Source organism: Lagenorhynchus albirostris, chromosome 19, assembly GCF_949774975.1.
Source record: "Lagenorhynchus albirostris chromosome 19, mLagAlb1.1, whole genome shotgun sequence".
In the NCBI taxonomy this organism is placed as follows: domain Eukaryota; kingdom Metazoa; phylum Chordata; class Mammalia; order Artiodactyla; family Delphinidae; genus Lagenorhynchus; species Lagenorhynchus albirostris.
Genome location: NC_083113.1, coordinates 59,770,559 through 59,789,600, shown reverse-complemented (window position 1 = coordinate 59,789,600; position 19,042 = coordinate 59,770,559). Strand labels below are relative to the sequence as shown.

The window sequence follows — 19,042 nt, the reverse complement described above, 5'->3', positions numbered from 1 at the left end:
CACTGGACCAACAGGGAAGTCCCTCAGCATTATTTTTAAAGACAAGTGGTCTGCAGTGGCTGGTGGTCTGCACGCCCAGGCCCAGTTGGCCTGGTGGGACTCCAGCTCCGCCAAAGACCCAGGGGTTGTTCCTGGGCCATCTCCAGAGTGAGAAACCAGCCCACGGGGGGCAAAAGGGAGCCCAAAGTGTAGCGGCAGTGTGGGCATTCAGCCTCCACCCGTGTGGGTCTGTGTGGCCATGCAGCCAGTCGGAGCCTCGGTCCCTCCACCTGTAAAATGGGGGTTCCAGTAGCCTCTGCCTGGCAGATAGGTGAGAACTAAGTGGGAAAATGCAGAGCTTGTGCTCAGCTCAGTGCCTGCCCCCAGCAAGCCCTCCTCAATGTGGCAGCTCCTGCAGTGACTCACCATGACTGTGATGTGGCCAGACTGGCCTGGCCGTCCATCTGACCCAGTCACCACAGGCCTCAGTCCTCCCAGGTGGGGACACGGGAGCCTTTGGACTGGCTCGGGACCTGAGCGTGGTCTCTAATGATTGCGGTTTTATTCTTGGTATTTTGGGATCTGTCACGTCTCCAGTGGTGTTCAGCACCCTGTTTAAATCAGTGACAATGCAACTGATAATTTTTTTAATATTTATCTATTTATTTATTTGGCTGCACTGGGTCTTAGCTGTGGCATGCGTGCAGGATCCAGTTCCCCGACCAGGGATCGAACCCTGGTCCCCTGCATTGGCAGCGCGGAGTCTTACCCACTGGACCACCAGGGAAGCTCCTGCAATTGCTAATTTAACACAAAGAACTGACAACGATGTGCTGTTTGTAGGGGTCAAGGTGCAGCAGAGCCCAGGCTGGACCCAGCTTCTGCTAATGCTCTGTGAGAATCTGGTGCCTGTCTGTCAGTCCACCTGTCCGACGGCCTGGCCGAAAGCCCCTGAGGCTGGCTTCAGGCTGTCTGTTTGATGCTCAATGCTCCACCTAGCCCACTGGTGGCATGTTAACATATCTGAAATCTAGAGGCATCTTAGGATTATAACGGCGAGAGTGTTCTCTTTTCTTAGTGGCACTTAAAATGATGGTGCGTCTTAAAATGTGTGGCGCCTCAGAGCCCATGAAGTAAGGGAGCCGGTGTGAATAAACGCCGATGTATGAAGTCTGGAACACTTGCTTTTAAATCCACGTTCTTCTGTGACACGGGTTCAGGACCCTTTGCTCTTCCCCCAGGACAGGAGGGGTCCACACCTGATCACATTCTGAAAGCCAGAGGATGGGAGATGCCAGACATTTGTGTTCCAAGTAATCCTTCACCACACCCCTCATTTCCACAAGGACAGAGGCCCAGGAGGTCAAGGGACTGGTGAGGGCCACATGGCTAGTTGGTGACCCAGCTGACAGACCCCGGAGCAGTGCCTCTGGGGGTGGCAACCAGGATGGGACGGTGGTGCCCCGCCCCGAGGCTTGCACTGTGTTCCCACCAGCTTCCTCTGCCTAGCTCGCCCCGGTGGGCAGGGCTCAGTCAAGAAGAAGGATATTTTTTGGCACATTGCTGTATTTTTGTACTTGGGAATTGGGGACCTTGGAACTTCGCATGCAGATTTATGCCAAATGAGATGCAAACCAGGGCTGTAGTGTTCTGAAGTTCTGGCCCCTCTGTCTCCTAAGACCGTGACCTTGGGACCCCAACTTGTCTCTAAGAAACAGCCTGTGTCTGTTGGAGGAAGAAGAAAGGGAAAAGGCACCGATTTTGCTAAAATGTACTAACCGGGCAAACGCACCAGATATGCCGCAAAGCACTTTAGGGAAAGAGGCAAAGTGGGCGCGGGTAGGGAGGTAGGGCGAGGGCTGCAGGCAAGGAGAAGCGGGGCGCACAGAGGCCAGGGCAGCGGCTTGGGCGTTCCTGCAGGGTGACATTAAACGAACGGGACGCAGATAAATGCAGAGCACACGCAAACGCCCCAGGCCAGAAGCTTGTGAGCGGGAATCCTGCGCCCCCCGCACTCCGCTCCGTAACTCGGTCAGCGTGGGGCAGGGGCCACCAGGGCGCGCGGTGCGGGGCGCGGCGGGAGGGCGCCCCCTGCCGGCTGAGCGCGGAGGCGGCCCCGGCCCGGCCCGGCCCACGCGGCAGGCGGCAGGCGGCAGGCGGCAGGCGGCGGGCGGGGGGGCGCGGCGGCCGGAGGAGGGACGCCTGCCGCTCGCCTCCCGCCGGGACGCCAGACGCTGCGGCTGTAAAACTGCGAGGCGGGCGCCCGCCGACTGCTCCGAGGTGGGTGTGCGCGGCGGCGCGCTCAGCTCCAGGCCCCCACCCGCCCGCCCAGGGCGCGGCCTGCGGAGGCGGAGGCGGCGGCGGGGGTGGGCGCGGGCGAGGGGCCCGCCGAGCGCGCCACTCGAGCTCCCTGCACGGCACCCTCACGGCTATCCCCACGTCAGCCCGCGCTCCCGGCCCACGGCACCCACACTGCCACCCCCGCGGCACCCCCACCACGACATCCCGCGCTCCCACACTCTCCGCGCTCCTCGCTTCGCGGCACCCTGCGCTCCCCTCACGGACATCCCTCCCTACTGAGCGGCGCGCGTCTCTCTCTCCACAGCAGCCGCTCTCCCACCCCGGCACCCCGCGCACCCGCATTCCGCCCGCGCAGCCCCCACACTCGCACCCGCGCTCCCGGCCGCCGGCTGCGCCCTAGAGCTTGCGGCCCCCAAGGCTGGCCCGCGCCCTCGGCCGAGTTCTCAGGACGCGCCCCGGGGTCCGCGGCTGCCCGAGTGGCTGGGACGGCGGGGGCGGCCCTCGGCGTTGGGCGGCGGCGGGCGGAGCCACTCTCCCGCGCCGACCCCGCACGGAGCCCGGCGCCCCGGGGCGGAGCTGAGCGCGATGGGCGCCGAGCGGGAGGCAGGTGGCGCAGCGGCGGCGGCGGCGGCGACGAGGGGCAGGAGGCGGAGGCGGGGCGCGCGGGGCGGGGGCCGCGGGGCCCCGTGAGACGCTCGGGCGAGCGCGCGGCAGCCGGAGCCGGCGCCCGCGAGCCAAAGGCGCGGCGGCTGGACCGGGCGCGGGCCGCGGAGGCCGGAGACCGCCCGGGGCGGCGTGCGCGCTTTGTTCCCGCGCGGGCGGCCGGCGGGCGGAGTGAGCGGCCCGGAACGCGACTGGGCATGGCCCGGGCAGCCGCCCTGCGCGCCCCGGCCCCGTCTCGCGCCTGAGCGCGGCCGGCGCGAGAAGACAGCGCGCGGTTTGCCCCCAAGTTACGGAGGCAGGGACCGAGTTCGAAAGAAAAGCCGCTTCAGGAGCTGGGTCGCGAGAGTGCAATCGCCTCCCGTCCGCCGGACCCCCGGACCGTAAGTGTCCCGTCCGTCCGCGCGCTGCCGCGCTGTCACCCGACTCCGCCCGCGGCTGCTGTCCTAGGGTCTCCCTGCAGCCAGGCAGAGTGCGTGGGCCTCCCGAGGCCCCCCCTCCCCACTTTGCAAAGTTGGAGCCCACAGCGGGGTGGGGCCAGCCCAGTCAGCGCCCGCCCACTGACCACCCCCAAGGTGAGCGGGAGCTTGACCTGCTGGGGGTGTGGTCAGACCTAAGGTGGGACCTGCGTGCGGAAGGTGGGGAGTCCTGTGGCTTCCCCTGCGGTGCCCGCGCTTCCCGACAAAGAGGCCTCGGGCCATGTGACAGGGGACTGGTTGGGGGGCAGAGAGGGTGACCCTAGGACAGATGGAGGTGCCTGTGGCCAGGCTGGGGAGGGCCAGAGCTCCTTCTAGCTCCTCCCCCTCTTGTTTTGGTTCCTGGATATGCCTCCCAGCGCAGGAGCCGTTAAACATTTTTAGGCGTGAAGTCCTGGGGGTTGGGTCCTGCCCCACTCCCCGTGGCTGGGGAGAAGGTCTTGAACAGCAGCCGCTGGATCCTGACAGCTCCGGGGCCTCGGGCGCAGCCCCGTGGCAGCGATTCTGCTCACACGCTTTGGGAACCGTCCATCTGCATGTTGGGCAGGCTGGGAGCCAGGCTGTGGGAACGGCGGGGAGGGAGGTGTGAGCCGACGTGGAGGGACAGATGGCTGGAAATTCAGCCCTAGACGGGCTTACGTGGAGCAGAAGGCGGCGGGGCTGGTGGCAAGCCACACTCTGAGGCACCGGGCTCTGAACACACAGCCCCAGGCTGTTCCGCCTTCCGGCCCCTGGGAACTGCGTGTGTGCTCAGACCCCTGTAGGAGTGGAGACCCCTGCCAGTCCCCCCCCCCAGAATAACTGTATTCCCCACGATTTGGGCTGAGGCTGGCCGATCTCTGGCCTGTTACAGAGACCAGGGGGAAACATATTTCCTTTGAGAATAGAGATCTTGTGCTCCTGTGGGAGATGATCTGAGCAACCATCAGGCCCTGACTTTGACCAGCGGCCAGGACACCAAATCATTATGTCTAACTGGGCGTGTGTTTCCTCCCCTGGACCCAGAAACAGGAGGTTCCCAGGGCGGCCGCCTTCAGAGGACAGGGGCTGGCTGGGGACAGAGGGAGGGCAGCTATCCTGTGTCCCTCGTCGCTCTCCCAAGTTGCTGCAAGTTTTGAGAAACTTCTTGAGGTTGGGCCCCTGGGGGGGTTAGCTCTTGCCTGCCCTGGACGCCAGGAAGCCCCCCGCATCTTTTCAGGGGCAGGGGCAGGGCACACTCATAGAGGGCTGGCACTGTGATGGGCACTGGGGTCTCGCTGTGTCACCCCACCTCCCACCTTCTGTCCTCTGCATGGGGGTCCCAGGGAGGCAGGGGGTTCTGTTCTCTGTTCTGTGCAGCTGACAGCCTGGTCCCTAAAGAGCCCGGCTGCGTGGGGCTCTGTTGCCGGGCCACCCTCATGCGATGCGAGGGAAGAGGAGGGTAGGGGCGCTGAGCAGAGGAACAGATGTGGCGCCTCGGGCTCCCGAGAGCTAGGCGGACGCTGGGTGGGAGGGGATATCACATTAGGACCAATTTTCTGTCGGAATCCGGCTCTCTCTGGAGTTGCCTTGATCTGTGTGTGATGGGGGGGAAGGGACGTGGTACCCGGTTGCTCACAAGCCCACCCAGGGTCCCCGGGCTGGCGAGCTGGAGGATGTGGGGCGGACATCTTCCTCCAGGACCCTCTGGGGCTGCTCTGGGCCACCCACCAGCCCTTCCTCTGTCATCAGGTGATCCGCATAATGAGTTACCACCTCCAGGAAATCTCTCTGATTTGGGTCCCCATATTTTCATTTCTGCGTAACTGGAAGAAATTAATTTTCCTTCCTACGTAAGGATCTGGAGACGCCGGCAGGCTGGGTCACTAATCCGCGAGATCCAAGCCCATGAGGCTGCTGTAGGGGGCGGCTTTGCGCACTGGGCTCCGGGCAGCAGGGGAGGGTGGTGTCGGGAGGCATCTCCCTGCCACCTGGAAGTGCCCTGGAGCTCTCGCGCCCTCCCCCTTCCAGCCACTTGTCTGCCTCCTGCAGGACCTGCAGGGTGGTGGTTGAATTCAGTTCTTCTGAATTCCCTTGCCAGTCAGTGTGTGCATGTGTGTGCACACATGTGTGCTCAGAATCCGGAACGTGGGTGAGGTGAAGGGCTAGCACACAGTAGGTGCTTAATGAGCGGTGCTCTGGGGGTGGGAACTGGCGTTTCCATGGCCCAGCTCTCACTGTGTGTGGTCTGTCCTGCCGCCAGCACGAGTCAGCCTGGGGACCAGGCATGCGTTGCCCAGCCAGGCTCAGCGCTCACACTCACCGCCTGAGTCTGCGGGACAGCCTCCGGGGCGGTGGGACTTTCCCCGTTTCACAGACGCCCGCCCGGGGAGGTGTGGGCTGTCGATTCCATGAGGGGAGCCTGGGTGCCCCACCCCCACCCAGACAGCAGCCGCCTTGGCCTCCCAGTGTCTGTAGCCCTGGTCCCCGGCCCGCCTGTCAGGGTTCCTTCCACACCTGGGGAGGCTGGTGGTGACTGCTGGGTGCTAAGGGGGGGTTAACGCCCCAGATGTCGGAACCCTCACCTGGACACAGTCTCAGGCTCGTGGGGCACAGTTGTAACTGACATCCAGGGCACCACCTGGGGCTGGAGGCCACCTGGGATCAGGGCCGGGGAAGGTGAGCATCTCTGCCGTGTCTGGGTCACAGAGGCCCAAGGCCAGCCCCCTCCCCCGTGCCACCGCCCTGGACAGGGGAGGGGTGGTCATTGTCACTCGAGGCCCTCTGGAAGCCACTGGACGTTGTCTGTTAGAACGCTCGCGTCGCTGTTGGGCAGCTGGTGTCACCTCGCAGACCCGGCTGGGGCGGCCTGAACTCTAACTTGTAAACGTGGGAATGTGGCCACTGTTGCATTTCCTGGACCAAACTGGCTCTGGGAGGTGCTTGTCACCCATCGCTGCATTGCTGGACAGGTAGTCGTCCAGGCAGGGGGTAGAGTGATCGTAACGCAGCACCAACAGCAGCTCACACCCCGATGGCAGGCTGTTTCCTCTCATGTGACCTCAGGACAACCCTGAAGTGGGCACCCTTGCTGTCCCATTCTCCAGACGGGGACACTGAGGCCGGGAGAGGTCCACCAGAGGGTGGACAGGCCCCTTGAGCTTTCCACCAAGTTCCGACTCCGGAGGGCCAGTGTGGGGCCTGCAGGCATGCTTCCTTAGAGCCCCCCACCTGGAGCCTCTGCGTCCGGCTGCGTCCGAGGGAGGGGCAGGAGGAGGCTGGTAGCTCGCGATTGGTGGGTGTCCGTCTGGGGTGTGGCCTTTGAGGGCCCAGGCTCGCGGGGAGGGGGGAGCTCAGAGGGGTGGGTTGCTAGAGGCTCCTTTTTTGCACGAGGTCACAGCTCCTAGAGGCGTGGGTGTCCGGGTCCAGGCCAGGCTGCGTGGGCACCACGCTGCGTGTTCTGAGGGTCAGGCTCCAGGACGGTTGGACACACCTCCACATCCTTTCTGGGCCTCATGCCCCCAGACTTCTGGGCAAAGAAGGAGCGGGCGTGCTTCTGCTGCCACGGTTCTGAGGCCGGAACCCTGCTCCGTGGGGGCCCAGATGAGGCGGTGCGGAGGCGGGGCCGCTACGCCAAGCACACAGATGCCAGCGCGGGCTTGACATCTGTAAACAGGCTCCCGGGCAGGACGTCACCCTCGTAACCTCCGTGGAAAGAGCCAGGCGGAGGCCTGGCGCTAGGGATGGAAACTCAGGATAAGGAAAGTGAGGAACAGTGGGTTCCCGGTTCCCGCGTCTGAGTTCACGGCATACCCGGGGCACTCGGTGCGTGGCTGAGCGGAGCCTCCGACGGACGCACCGTGTGCAGCGGTTTTCTGCGGCGATAAAACAAGTCAGGACTTCGGCTCTTTGTACCCCGGCGACTGCACCGGCAGCCACGTGTCGGTGGGAAGGAAAGCAGAGATGCTTTTGGCTGCAACGAGGAAACCTTCTCTTGGGGCCAGGGTGCCCGCAGTCCCGCTCGGCGACCACCCGCACGCTCTTGGCGTCCGGTGTCCATCCTGCTTACTGTCCACACCCGCTTCCAGCCTCCCCGAGCAGGGGTGCTTGGACCTCCCACTGCCCCTGAGGCCAGAGCGTGGCGGACGTGGCAGGAGGAGGTTTGGGAGGACGTCCGGCACTGGGCGCCTTCTGTTTATTTGAGCAGAGAAGAGTCCACAGTGGGGGCAGGGCAGGAGCCGCAGCTTCCGGGGCAGGTCCGGAGGTCTCCTTGTGTACCTGACAGCCCTGGGCCACGTGCGGGACCCACGGGGAAGTACTCACCCTGTGGTCCCGACCCGGGAGCACCCGAGAAAGCCAGGGTGAAGCCACTGCAGGAAAGGAAAGCCCTCCAGCTGCTGTGGCCCCCCTTACAGGCAGGCGGGGGACGTGTTGAGAGGCAGGAGGGTCGTTAGGACCAGAGGAGGCCACAGCCCCCCCCAGCTTGTTCACCCAGGCTGTGTGGAGGGGAAGGGGCACCACCCTGGCCTCTCTGAGCCCCACTGCTGAGATTTGAATCCCAATTCCCCTCCTGGTCACTGTGTGACCGGCAGCACATCGCTCACCCTCTCTGAGTCTATTTCAATGCAAAATGCTGTTGCACTGGCTCCTCCCTCTTTGGGTTGCAATGGGGGGTGAAAGGTCGGGTGTATCTGGCTGATTGGTGGCTCTAGACCTGGCTGTCACAGCTCCTCTCTGGGGGCCACTCAGTGCCAATGCTGCCACAGCTCTGCAGTCACGCCGTTTCTCTGATTCCCAGCCTGCGCCTGCGTCCTCCTGCCCAAACCGGGGTGATCCAGCGCAGCTCAGGCCCCCACACCTGCTGGCCCGCCTCCCCACGCTGGGGACACAGCTAGCTCAGAGCCAGGGTCCGGGGCTGTGTGCCCTGCACCCCCATGCTCTGCTCCCCTCCCAGTTCACAGAGGGAAACTGGGGCTGGCGTCATCACATCCAGTAGCGTCATCACATCCCACCTCGGTGGCAGAGGTGGGATTCCAGCTCAGGAGCCCAGGTCATCTGAGTGCAGAGCCTCTGTGTTTCCGCCACACCTGGTTCCCCCAACAGCTGGTGCAACTTCTCCCTGGGCCTTGGGCTTCCCGAGCCCACCCAGCCCAGCCTGGACTCGTGAGCGCAGTAAACACAGGAGCCCTTTCCTCCGACCTCCCTGCCCCTGAGAAGTCAGAGTGGGGCACCGGCCACCCCTGCCCCGGGCAGAGCACAGACGGCAGCATTCCGTGTCTGAGCTGGCTGTGCACAGGGCGGAGGGAAGGGCAGGTGTTTGTGTGCTGACACTTGCACACCGGGCTGTGCTGGCAGCGCAGATGTGGACGGCGGGGGTGGCTATGGTCCTGGCAGAGAGGTCCTTCTGCTGTCGTAGAGGACATCTGGGCAGGAGAGTACAGGGTACGCGGTCCTATCCACTCCCTTGACGAGCAGCCGTGCTCGCCCCACCAGGTGCCTGTCCACAGGCAGGGGCCAGGACGACACCGCCTTGCTGTGACCCCATCTGCCACGCGCCTTGGAGTACAGACTGGACAGCACTACAGGCGTTGCTTTTACCTGGGGAAGATCCCCGCTTGTGAAGGCTCAGGGTCGGGGGTCTGGCTGAGACCCTCTCCACGTGACCCGCCAGCCGTTGATCTTGTCGCCTCACGAGCTCTTTGCGTAGCTGACTCCCCGGGGTCCGATCGTGTGTGGACGGAGCCCTGAGACGGCCTCTCTACATGCCGGCGTCTCTTTGGACTGTTCGGAGACCTCACGGAAGTTTGGAGTTTGCTCGGTTTGTGCTCCGAGTAGCTGTTAGAGGGTGGGACATGCCATGTGCCCTCTGGGACACCCGAAGCCGTGTCGCACAGGAGGTGCTCTGAATGACGGCTTCTCCCAGGACGCGTCGGCCCCCACGGCCTGGTGAGCCCAGCCTGCGCCCAGCACCCACAAGCAGAGCAGACTGTGTCAGTTAGGATTGTGGCCGCAATGAGAAAAGGGGAAAAGGAAAAGGAAACCCACATAATTTTAGTGATATATGTTATTTAACCCAATATATCCAAAATATTGTCATTTCAACAGGCAATTGTTCTTTTTCAATTATTGAGATCTTTTTTAAAAAAGACTTTGAGGGACTTCCCTGGTGGTGCAGTGGATAAAAATCCGCCTGCCAGTGCAGGGGACAGGGGTTCTATCCCTGGTCCGGGAAGATCCCACATGCCATGGAGCAACTAAGCCTGTGCGCCACAACTACTGAGCCTGCGCTCTAGAGCCCGCGAGCCACGACTACTGAAGCCCACGCGCCACAACTACTGAAGCCCACGCGCCACAACTACTGAAGCCCACGTGCCAAGAGCCCGTGCTCCACAACAAGAGAAGCCACCGCAATGAGAAGCCCACACACCGCAACGAAGAGTAGCCCCTGCTCGCCACAAGTAGAGAAAGCCCGCGCACAGCAATGAAGACCTGACACAGCCAAAGATAAATAAGATTTTTAAAAAAAAGCAAAAAGAGTTTGCGATTCCACGTGTGTTTTACACTACTCTGAGTTCTGAGCAACCACGTTGGCTGGCTGGTGGCCGCCATGTCGGACAGAGCAGGGTGCGGGCACAGGGAATTCTCAAGTGGCCACAGCACTGAGGGCTGCTGTGATGCGATGGTGCTGGGGGTACAGGTGTGTGGCGTCGTGAGGCATGTGTCGGGGACGACCCTGCGGAGGTGACAGACCACACGGAGGCCAGGGGGCCGGGGCCAGGCGGGGGACTGTGGGGCGTGATGGACCCGGAGGGGACTCTGGTCTTTATCCCTGGAGGCTCAGAGGCCCAGGAAAGCCCCTTGAGCTGGGCTGGGTGGGGTGGGGTGCGGGGCTGGTCAGGTTTGCATTTTGAGAAGATGGTCCTGGGGGACAGATGTGGGCAGACACGGGCACCGAAGAGGGTGGGGCTCATCCAGGAGAATCGTGCTCCCTCTGCGCGTCGAGCCCGAGCCCCCAGCACGGTCTGCAGAGGCCCCTTCTGTCCCACAGTCTGCATGTGGGTAGGACGGTCTCAAGCCAGGGCACTTATGCCTGAAAAGGTGTGCTTTCCAGCTCACTGCCCTTCCGTCTACTTGGTGAGGAGGGGGCCGGGCTGCAGAGAGGTCCCTGGTGGAGGGGGAGCCGCTCGCTCCGGGGCCCATGGTGGACCTCACCCTGCTTTGGGAGCCCTGTGTGTGAGTGGGCACGTGGGGGGTGCACACGGGGCACGTAAGTGTGTGTGCAAGGCTGTGAAAACCAGGCAGAAGAAGGATGTGTGACCTCCCTCGACTGTCCCGAGGGCAGCAGCCCCGGGGGCACTCACAGGGGAGCTGTGCAGCCAGCCTAGACTGTCCCAGGACACCTGTCACCACCACCTGCATGGACTGTCCCAGGACGCCTGTCACCACACATGGACAAGGACTGTCCCAGGACGCCTGTCACCATTTTCAAGGACTGTCCCAGGACGCCTGTCACCATTTTCAAGGACTGTCACAGGACACCTGTCACTACCATCTACATGGACCGTCCCAGAATGTCTGTCACTACCATCTACAAGGACCGTCCCAGAATGCCTGTCACTACCATCTACAAGGACCGTCCCAGAATTCCTGTCACTACCATCTACAAGGACTGTCCCAGGACGCCTGTCACCACCATCTACATGGACCGTCCCAGAATGCCTGTCACTACCATCTACAAGGACTGTCCCAGGACGCCTGTCACCACCATCTACAAGGACCGTCCCAGGACGCCTGTCATTTCACGTGTGCCTGGCTTTGTTGTGGGAGAGCCTCGTTCAGGGTGTCAGGCACCCAGCTGGAACCCCGGCCACAGGCTTGCCCTTGGCTGGAACACGTTATATGGTTTCTTGGGGCCTCGGTTTCCTCTCTGTTCATGCGAAACCTTTTCAGAATCTCTGCAGTCGTGATCGTTAAATCCCTGCTTAGGGACCAGCACAGTTCCTGGCCCGGGGGGGTCGGTGGAGTTGTCGGGGCTTGTACGGCCCTGGGGGCTTCGGGGTGGAGGGGAGGACAGGTCAGGGTGGCCACGCGGTCCTGGGCTGGACCTGTGCCGACGCCCCACGTTCCGAAGGCTTTTATCTGATTCTCAAAGCGGCTGAGCTTCCTTCAGTTGCCACCCGAACCCCTTTCCGGCTGCGAATCCTCACATCACAGGGGCCTTTGGTACAGTTAGGCCTCCTGGTTCATGAGGTTATCTAGGCGGACTGTCCTCAGGGTCCCTGCTGACTCCCGAAGGCCATGCCTCTGGATGCGGGGCGTGTGTTGGAAGGTAGTGGGTCACTAGCCAGCGGGGCCGGGCCTCACCATCTTCCTTCCTGGGACCACCAGCCCCAGGGGAGCCGGGGTTGGGGTCAGCAAGGTAGCCACCCTCCTGCCCACTTGTAGGGCTGGGACCCCCAGGTCACCAAGAGCCTTGCGCCTGGGAAGAGGGCCATGACCCTCCCAGTTTGCGCTGCTGTGGGCCAGCCCTGGCCGCCAAGCGGGGAGGGCAGCGTGTCCCCATCACACCTGGACTCCCCAGTCCTGGGCCGTTAGCAACACAGACGGGCCACGGGAGGAGGACAAGGTCGCGTCCTGCCTGCCTCCGTCTCCCCACTGGGTTTCTTTTTTATTGTAAAACACACAACATAACCTTTGCCACCGTAACCACTTTTGAGTGTGCGGTTCGGTGGCATTTAACACATTCACGATGTTGTACAACCAGCACCACCGTGAAATTCCCAAACGTTCTCATCACCCCAAAAAGAGGAGACCCGTACCCACCAGTATTCACTCCCCCCGCCCCCGCCGCGCCCCAGCCCCTGGCAACCACTGCTCTGCTTTCCGTCGCCGTGGACCTGCCCGTTCTGGGCGTCTCAGATACACGACCGCCTCCTGCCACTCAGCGAGGTTCGTCCGTGTCGTCACACGTGTCATGCTTCATTCCTTTTCAACAACTGAGATTGGACTGCGCGGATCTGCGCGTCTTGTGTGTGTCCATCACCAGTTGATGGATAGCTGGGCTGCTTCCGCCTTCGGCGAGTGTGACTAATGCGCTGTGAACCTTCGTGTACACGTTTTTGGGTGCGTGTGTGTTTTCAGCTCTCTTGGGCTCACTCCTGGGACAGGAACTGCTGTGCCGAGTGGTCACTCGGTGTAACTCACTGTCCCCCAGGTTTCGAGGGATGAATTCACAAGAAGAGCCTCCCACCCTGGTCGCCCCGGCTTCCCAGAGTCGCCTTCCACAGGTGACACGCCCTGGCCCGGGGGCGGGGCGGAGTGGTGATTCCTGGCTGTCGGGGACGCCCCGCCAGGAGCCTGGAGGGTGGTTGGGCGGCAGGGCTCATCTGCCCACAAGCTGTCCTTGTATTTGGTTCCGCAAACAGTTACCGCGTCTCCTTGGCACCTGCGTCCGGCGTCCGTGGCACGAGCAAGATTCTGCACCTGGTCTCCGGCTTCACCCTTGCCCTCCCCCCACACACAGGCAGGCAGTTTGGGGCCTCCACGTGGCAGCCGGAGAGGCCCCCGGAAAGCTAGTCAGATGTGGCGCCTCCGGGGACAGGGCCAGATCGCCCGCACTGCTGCGGTGGCTTCAGGGCCACACAGCCCCGCCCCGCCTGCCTTGCCGTCTCCCCCGGCACACCGGGGCCTGGCGGGGCCCTCTGCCTGCGTGCTCCCCCCACCCTCACACATGGCTGCCGGTGCCCCCTCCGCCCCGCCCAGCGTCCTCTCTGCCGTGAGCGCCCACGGCCGCCCCTCCCCCTCCCCGCTGGGCCTCTTCTTTGCCCGGCGCTACACCTCCCTCCTGGAAGGTCAGCTCTGTGAGGGCAGGACTTCCGTCTGTCTGTTCGCCGCTGCCCCAGAGCCCAGGCGGGAGCCTGACACCCAGGAGGCCCAGGGGATCAGGAACGTGTGTCATCTGTGAGCGCCCCCATCTCACGCGCGGCGATGCCAGGGTCGCGGCTGCGGGGATGCCCTCGCCGGGTGCTGGGAGAGGGCTGTTTGAACAGCAGGGCCCGCCTGCCTGCAAGCTGTCGCTGTATTTGGTTCCACAAACAGTTATCTCATCTGCTCGCCAGCCCTGGAGTCGGGCCGTGAGTCCTGCCTGCGTGGGGGCCACGGGGGGAGGCGGCCAGGGTCATGCCGTCCGCCTCAACCTTACCCCGCGGCGTCTCGAGGGCTCACTCCAGGGGCAGCTGAGAGGCAGGAGAGGGCGCGCCCCAGAAACAACTCGCTGGGACGGGCGAGCTCGTGGAGAAGTCACCCAACTCCGCCTGCCGTGGCCAGAACACCCCTCGTTCCATAGCATAGAACCACCAGGTGCCGGCTCTCAGATTCCTGGGTCGGGAGTTTGGACGGGGCCCGGCGGGGACGCCCAGTCTCCACCTCGTGATGTCCTCAGACTCTCCCTCTGGCCACCCAGGATGGGGGACTCCTCGTGGGTAAGGAGCCTGTGTGGCATGGGGAGGAGGCCCCCTCCTGCAGGAAGAATTACGGAGGGTTTCAGGGTGGGGGGTCAGGACAGGCCCCTGGGGGTTGGGACCCTGCAGAACCTGGGCCTGGGGCAGAGGAGGGGAGGGCGGTGGAGATCGCTCCGGGTCACCTCTGCTTCAGTCTCCCCAGCCAGGACGGCCCCGTCCCGGGAACCACTGAGACATTAGGCATTTTCCTTCCCAGCTGCCAGGGAGCCCGGGCCTCTGGGGCCACTGCAAAGCCAGGAGCAGCCTGGCACCTCGTGGTATGCCTGTCCGCCATCAGCTGACACAGTTTGTCCCCCTGGGCACCCCGGCTCCCACCCCACGTGGGGCGGTCCCTGGAGAAGGACAGATGGACCCTCCCCTCCCAGAGGCGCCGGCCCCTCCCCTCGCCTGTCTGGACACAGGGCAGAATCTGAATACCCAGGGCCTGGCCAGGGTGCAAGAGATGAGGATTTTTCATTTCTCTCCAAACTGGAAGACAGCGGAGCTCTCGAACTGCAGCAGAGCTTCAGTCCCTCACTCCTCCTCTGAGCCCCCTGCATGCTGGGGGTGGGTGGGCCTGGCCAAAGCCACCGTGCCCCCAGCTTCGGGGGGGCTGGGGGTTTGCGTTCTGACTCCAGGCGGCGCTTCCCTGCCCCCCACCTCCGCTCACATCTGCTCATCAGGGCTCCCCCTCCAGCGTGACCCCGCTTTCCAGCCGTTGCTTCCTTCCTGGACGAAGCCCGGGAGGCTGGCCCCAGGGTGGGCGTCACTGCTGCCCGGCACAGCGCACGCCCAGCGGCTCTGGGACGCCGGCACAGAGCTGGGTGACGTGGAGCTGAGACGAGCCGTCGATTAGAACGCAGTTGGTTCGGCGGTGCTTGCTCGTTCCTTCGACAGGTAGCGCCTGAGGGCCTGTCGTGCGTCGGTGCTGTTCCAGGATCGAGCGGACGGACCGCTGCCCTTGCGGGGCTGCTACTCTGTTTGGGGAGAGATGGACAATAAACGAAGGGGTTGAGGAACATTTTCTCTACCAGGGCCCGCGGGGAGGGCCTGTGGCTGGGGGGAGGTTGCTGTCCTTGCCAGGTCCAGCTTCTCTGATGAGGTGACATTGAGCTGAAGCCTGGAAGGGAGGGAGCCAGGAGGCCACCAGGGCACAGCCCCTCTGGCCTAGGGAACAGCCTGTGTGAAGTCCCTGGGGCACGAGTGTGCCAGGCACATTTGAGGACCAGCGAGGTGGGCTTGTGGCTGGAGAGACACGAGGGAGGAGTGCCGAGAAGGGCGGAGCACGGCCCGGGAACCGCCGGTGGGCACTGAGGACTTTGGCTGGTGGAGGTGCTGGCATCCACACTGAGGCGTGGGGACTTCCCTGGCGGGGGAGTCTAGCGGCCGAGACTCTGTGCCTCCTCAGCAGGGCGCGTGGATTCGACCCCTGGTCAGGGAACTAAGATCCCACGTGCCGCGTGGCCCGGCGAAAAGTAGAGCAAAAACGATACTAAGGCATGCAAAAGCCACGAGCTCCCCGTGTGCCCGGCTTTGCGCTGAAGCACTCGCAGGGCTGATCCGACGGGAGCCCTGGCATCGCCTGGGGTCTGCCTGCCCCCCACCCTCATGACCGCACGGCGGCGGCCAGTTTGTCCCTGAGGGAGATCCCCGCGTGGAGCTGCCCCTTCCCAGGCTCGCGGGCCTCCTGGGTCAGGCTGTGGCCCCGCGACTGGCGGCTTCGGCCTCGCCCTGTCCTCCTGCTCGAGCTGAGGCAGGTGCTTCTTCTCCATCCGCTCTGAGGCCTGCCGAGAGGGAGGAGGGGGAAGCTCACTTGTGCCCTGAACCCTGTGCTGCTGGGAGAGGGTCGGAAGATGGGCATTCAGAGACCAGGAGGGCCCGCGGGCGTCCTCAGGGCGTTGCAGCTGAGTTGTGGAGCCGGAATAGGCCGGAACTGAGCCCGGGCTGCCCTTCGGGTCCGTCCCGCTCACTCCCCGGAAGCTTGCTGTGCTGGACGATTGTGGGTCTGAAGCACGCTGAGCTCAGAGCGTCTGCCCTGCCGTGGGCTGTCCCCGGATCACAGGAAGGGCAAGCGGGCGAGTCCCACACGCCCGCACGGAGCGCCGTCTGCATAGAGGCCGCCCTGCAGGCCGCGGGGGGCGGTCGGCGTGAGGCCTACGGACACAGGTGTTCCCTCCAAGGCGCCGGGGCCTCCTTAGCAGCTCTGTTTTAAAAAAAGGTCACACTACTGGGGCGGGAGGGTGTCCCGTGACTGGGAGCGCCCCGCGGCCTTGGCCGCAATCGGGGCCCCCCACTTCTCAGCCTCGGGAAGCCCACCCTGAGGGGAACCCGGGAGATGGGGGTGCAGCCCCAGATAAAGCGCCGCCCGATTCCGCACGTGCCCGAGGCTCACGACAGGCCTGGCCTGGCCTCCCAGGGTCAGAGGGGAGACCCGGGGCCAGTGGTGGCCTCGGCTTTCCCTGCTGTCAGGCGGGGGATGGCCTCACAGCCCGGCAGAGCGCTGCTCCTCCCTCCACAGAGAACCCCGGGCTGTTTTGACTCAGCAGGGCCCCACCCCCAGAGCTCCTGGAGGTTCTGTGGAATGAGTCAGAACACCCAGAAGCTTCCGCCCAGGAGGGAGGTGTGGAGCCGGCTCCCTGCTCCCTCTCCCAGAGCAGCTGCCATCGCGGCTGCAGCAGCGCCGGCCCATCTGCCCGCCCGGTGCCGTCCAAGGCGGGGAGGCGGGGCTGGAAACAGATCCTCTGCCCTTTGTGGACACAGCCTGTTCTCCAGATCAGGGGACTGAGGGCCGGCGGATGAGGCTGCCGCTCTGTGACCCCGGGCCGGCTCCTGCCCTCTCCGTGCCCCTCGGAAGCAGCACAGCGATTCCACCTCGGGGCTGATGTAGCATGTGGACACTCTGAACCTTGCACTTGACCAGTGAGCGCCCGCTGGCCGGCGGCATCTCATTTCTGCAGGACCGTCCCTCTGTTATAACTGCCCACCCACGGCCTGTGTCATCTCTGAGGGGGCGGCTTCATCTAGCCACACACAGAGGAGGTCACTGGGGTTTAAACCCCGGGGTGCGGCCCTCCCGCCGCAGACGTGGCCTCTGGGGTGCGGGGTCCCTGTTCTGACTCGGCTCATCACGAGCCCTTGCCTCAGACCCGGGGCGTGGGGGACCTGAGGGTCCCTGTGGTCCTTTCCCTGTGGGCACTGCCCATCTGAAGTCCTGACCAGCAAGTCTGGGTTCCTCCCCGCAAGCAGGCGGGCCCTCTGGAACACGTGAGGCTGCAGGCTGCCAGCAAGATATCTCTTGGCCTGAAGGACGGGCCTTGGGGACGGCTGTCCTTCCTGGCCACTCCTCGGAGAGCCCCCCGGGCATGGAGGTGTGCTCAGGGTGAGCTAGCACGGGGCTCCCCACGTCAGGCCCAGCTGCCCCAGCGCTCTGTGCAGAGCTGCCGTTAATGCATCTTATTGGCCAAAAAACCCCAGAGAAAGGCCCAGACCCGTGTGAGGTTGATGGCCGGCGGGTGTTGAAGGGACAGCACGCTGCAGAAGGTCTGAAGAGGCCCCCACCCGGCGAGGCTGAGGTGCAGGCGCGCCCGGTCCCGTGCTGGCCTTGGCCTCCAGCAGCTCAAGGAACTGCCCGGCCACGTGCAGGAGTTCAGCCTGGTGGCCTGCCTGGAAGGGGAGGCACGCAGGGAGGCTGGCAGGACAGCCCCAGAATCCTCGCGCCCGTGTCGCGAGGCAGGGTGAGGGTCCCCCACTTCCCGGGGAAGATGCTGAGGCCGAGCGAGCGAAGGGACCCACGCGTAGCTGCGGCCGGAAGGTGGACGGCTACCCGACTCAGCCCGAAGGCTGTGGCTCCCCCCAGCAGCCCGCTGCTGGTCTGGGAGAGGAGCGGGTTGGGTCCAGGCAGCTGTGTGCGCTCAGGCTGGGCACACGCGGAGCTGCGTCGTTGGGTGGAGCCCCACCCCTGCGCTCCCCAGCCGTGTGCCCAGCAGTTACTGAACCTCTGTGTGTGAGTTGCATCTGTAAAACGGCGGGGGGGGGGCGGGGGGGCGGTAACACGTCTTATGTTTCGACGTTATCATTAAATAGCAGGAAAACCTCACGGGGCTGTTGGAAGGATTAAATGAGCTAATATATTGTTGGTTACTTAGCCCTGGCTGCTCCCCTCCCCCTCTCCCAGGGTGGGACAGGATTCCAGGTGGGGCCTGTGAGCTGGGACCCGGTGTTGGAAGGGCTTGGCCCCTGGCCTCTGGCCTGTCCATTTGTGGACTGTTCACCGCCTCTCAGAGAAGGCCTGGTGCAGGCAGCCCCCAGAGCAGGTGCCCACCGGCAGTTGGAGAGGCAGACTGTTCTAGAACACTGTGGGTGAAAGGTGGACTGAATCCTGGGTACCTCTCCGTCCACTTGCTATGATGCCCGTGGCAGACATCACCACGCAGTCGGACACACCTTTCCCTTTTCCCTTTTCCTCAGCAGCAGCATTCTCGCTGAGCGGCTCTGGTGCCCACCTGCCTGATGGGCCTGGAGTGTGAGTGGAAGCCCACTGACCGCTCTGGCTGGGTGGGCTCTGACCATTTCTGCTTCTGTAAGCCCTGGGAACCTGGGGGAGATGTGGGGAGAGTGTCTGTGGGAGGCCGGGATGTGCCCCCCACCCTGGAAGGAGAGAGCCGGGTGTGGAAGGAGGGGGCACCCCAGGGGCCCATCAGACGTGAGGCTTGAGATCCCGCCAGCCCAGCCCCCAGGGACAGCGTCGGCTCCGGAGCTTGGCCTCTGTGATGTCCTCGGTGCTGTCAGTACACCCTGGAATCAGGGCTCCCCCGGGTTCAAATCCAGCCCCTCTGGAGGGGGGATGTGACCATGTGACCCCTTGGAGGGGTTTCCGCCCTCCCGAGCCTCCTGAGTGGAAATAATGACATCGCCTGGGTGAGCCTCCCTGGATGAAGCTCACTCACAGGGCGTGTACGGGGCGCCTCCTGCCCTGGGCTGGGCTTCGGGGAAGCGGGCACAAGACGGTGAGAAATTACAAACCATGGTGAAGGCTGCGGAGGAGGGGCGCAGGCGAGCGGTGGGTGAGGGCACTCCTGAGGCGGCCAGGCCGGTGCTCAGGATGCAGCGATGCGATGCAGCGATGCAGCGTCTGACCGAGCCGTCTTCCCCCCCACCCCGCCCCTCCCA

General features: G+C 64.0%; 1 protein-coding gene across 1 annotated transcript; it reads left to right on the top strand.

Annotated features, from left to right (window-relative positions):
* Nucleotides 1-13,292: 13,292 nt before the first annotated feature.
* LOC132509246 (uncharacterized) lies at nucleotides 13,293-15,493 on the top strand. Its single transcript, XM_060129993.1, has 2 exons — nucleotides 13,293-13,855; nucleotides 14,091-15,493. The coding sequence occupies exons 1-2, from the start codon at nucleotides 13,385-13,387 to the stop codon at nucleotides 14,727-14,729; spliced, it is 1,110 nt and encodes a 369-aa protein (XP_059985976.1). The 5' UTR covers nucleotides 13,293-13,384; the 3' UTR covers nucleotides 14,730-15,493.
* Nucleotides 15,494-19,042: the final 3,549 nt, after the last annotated feature.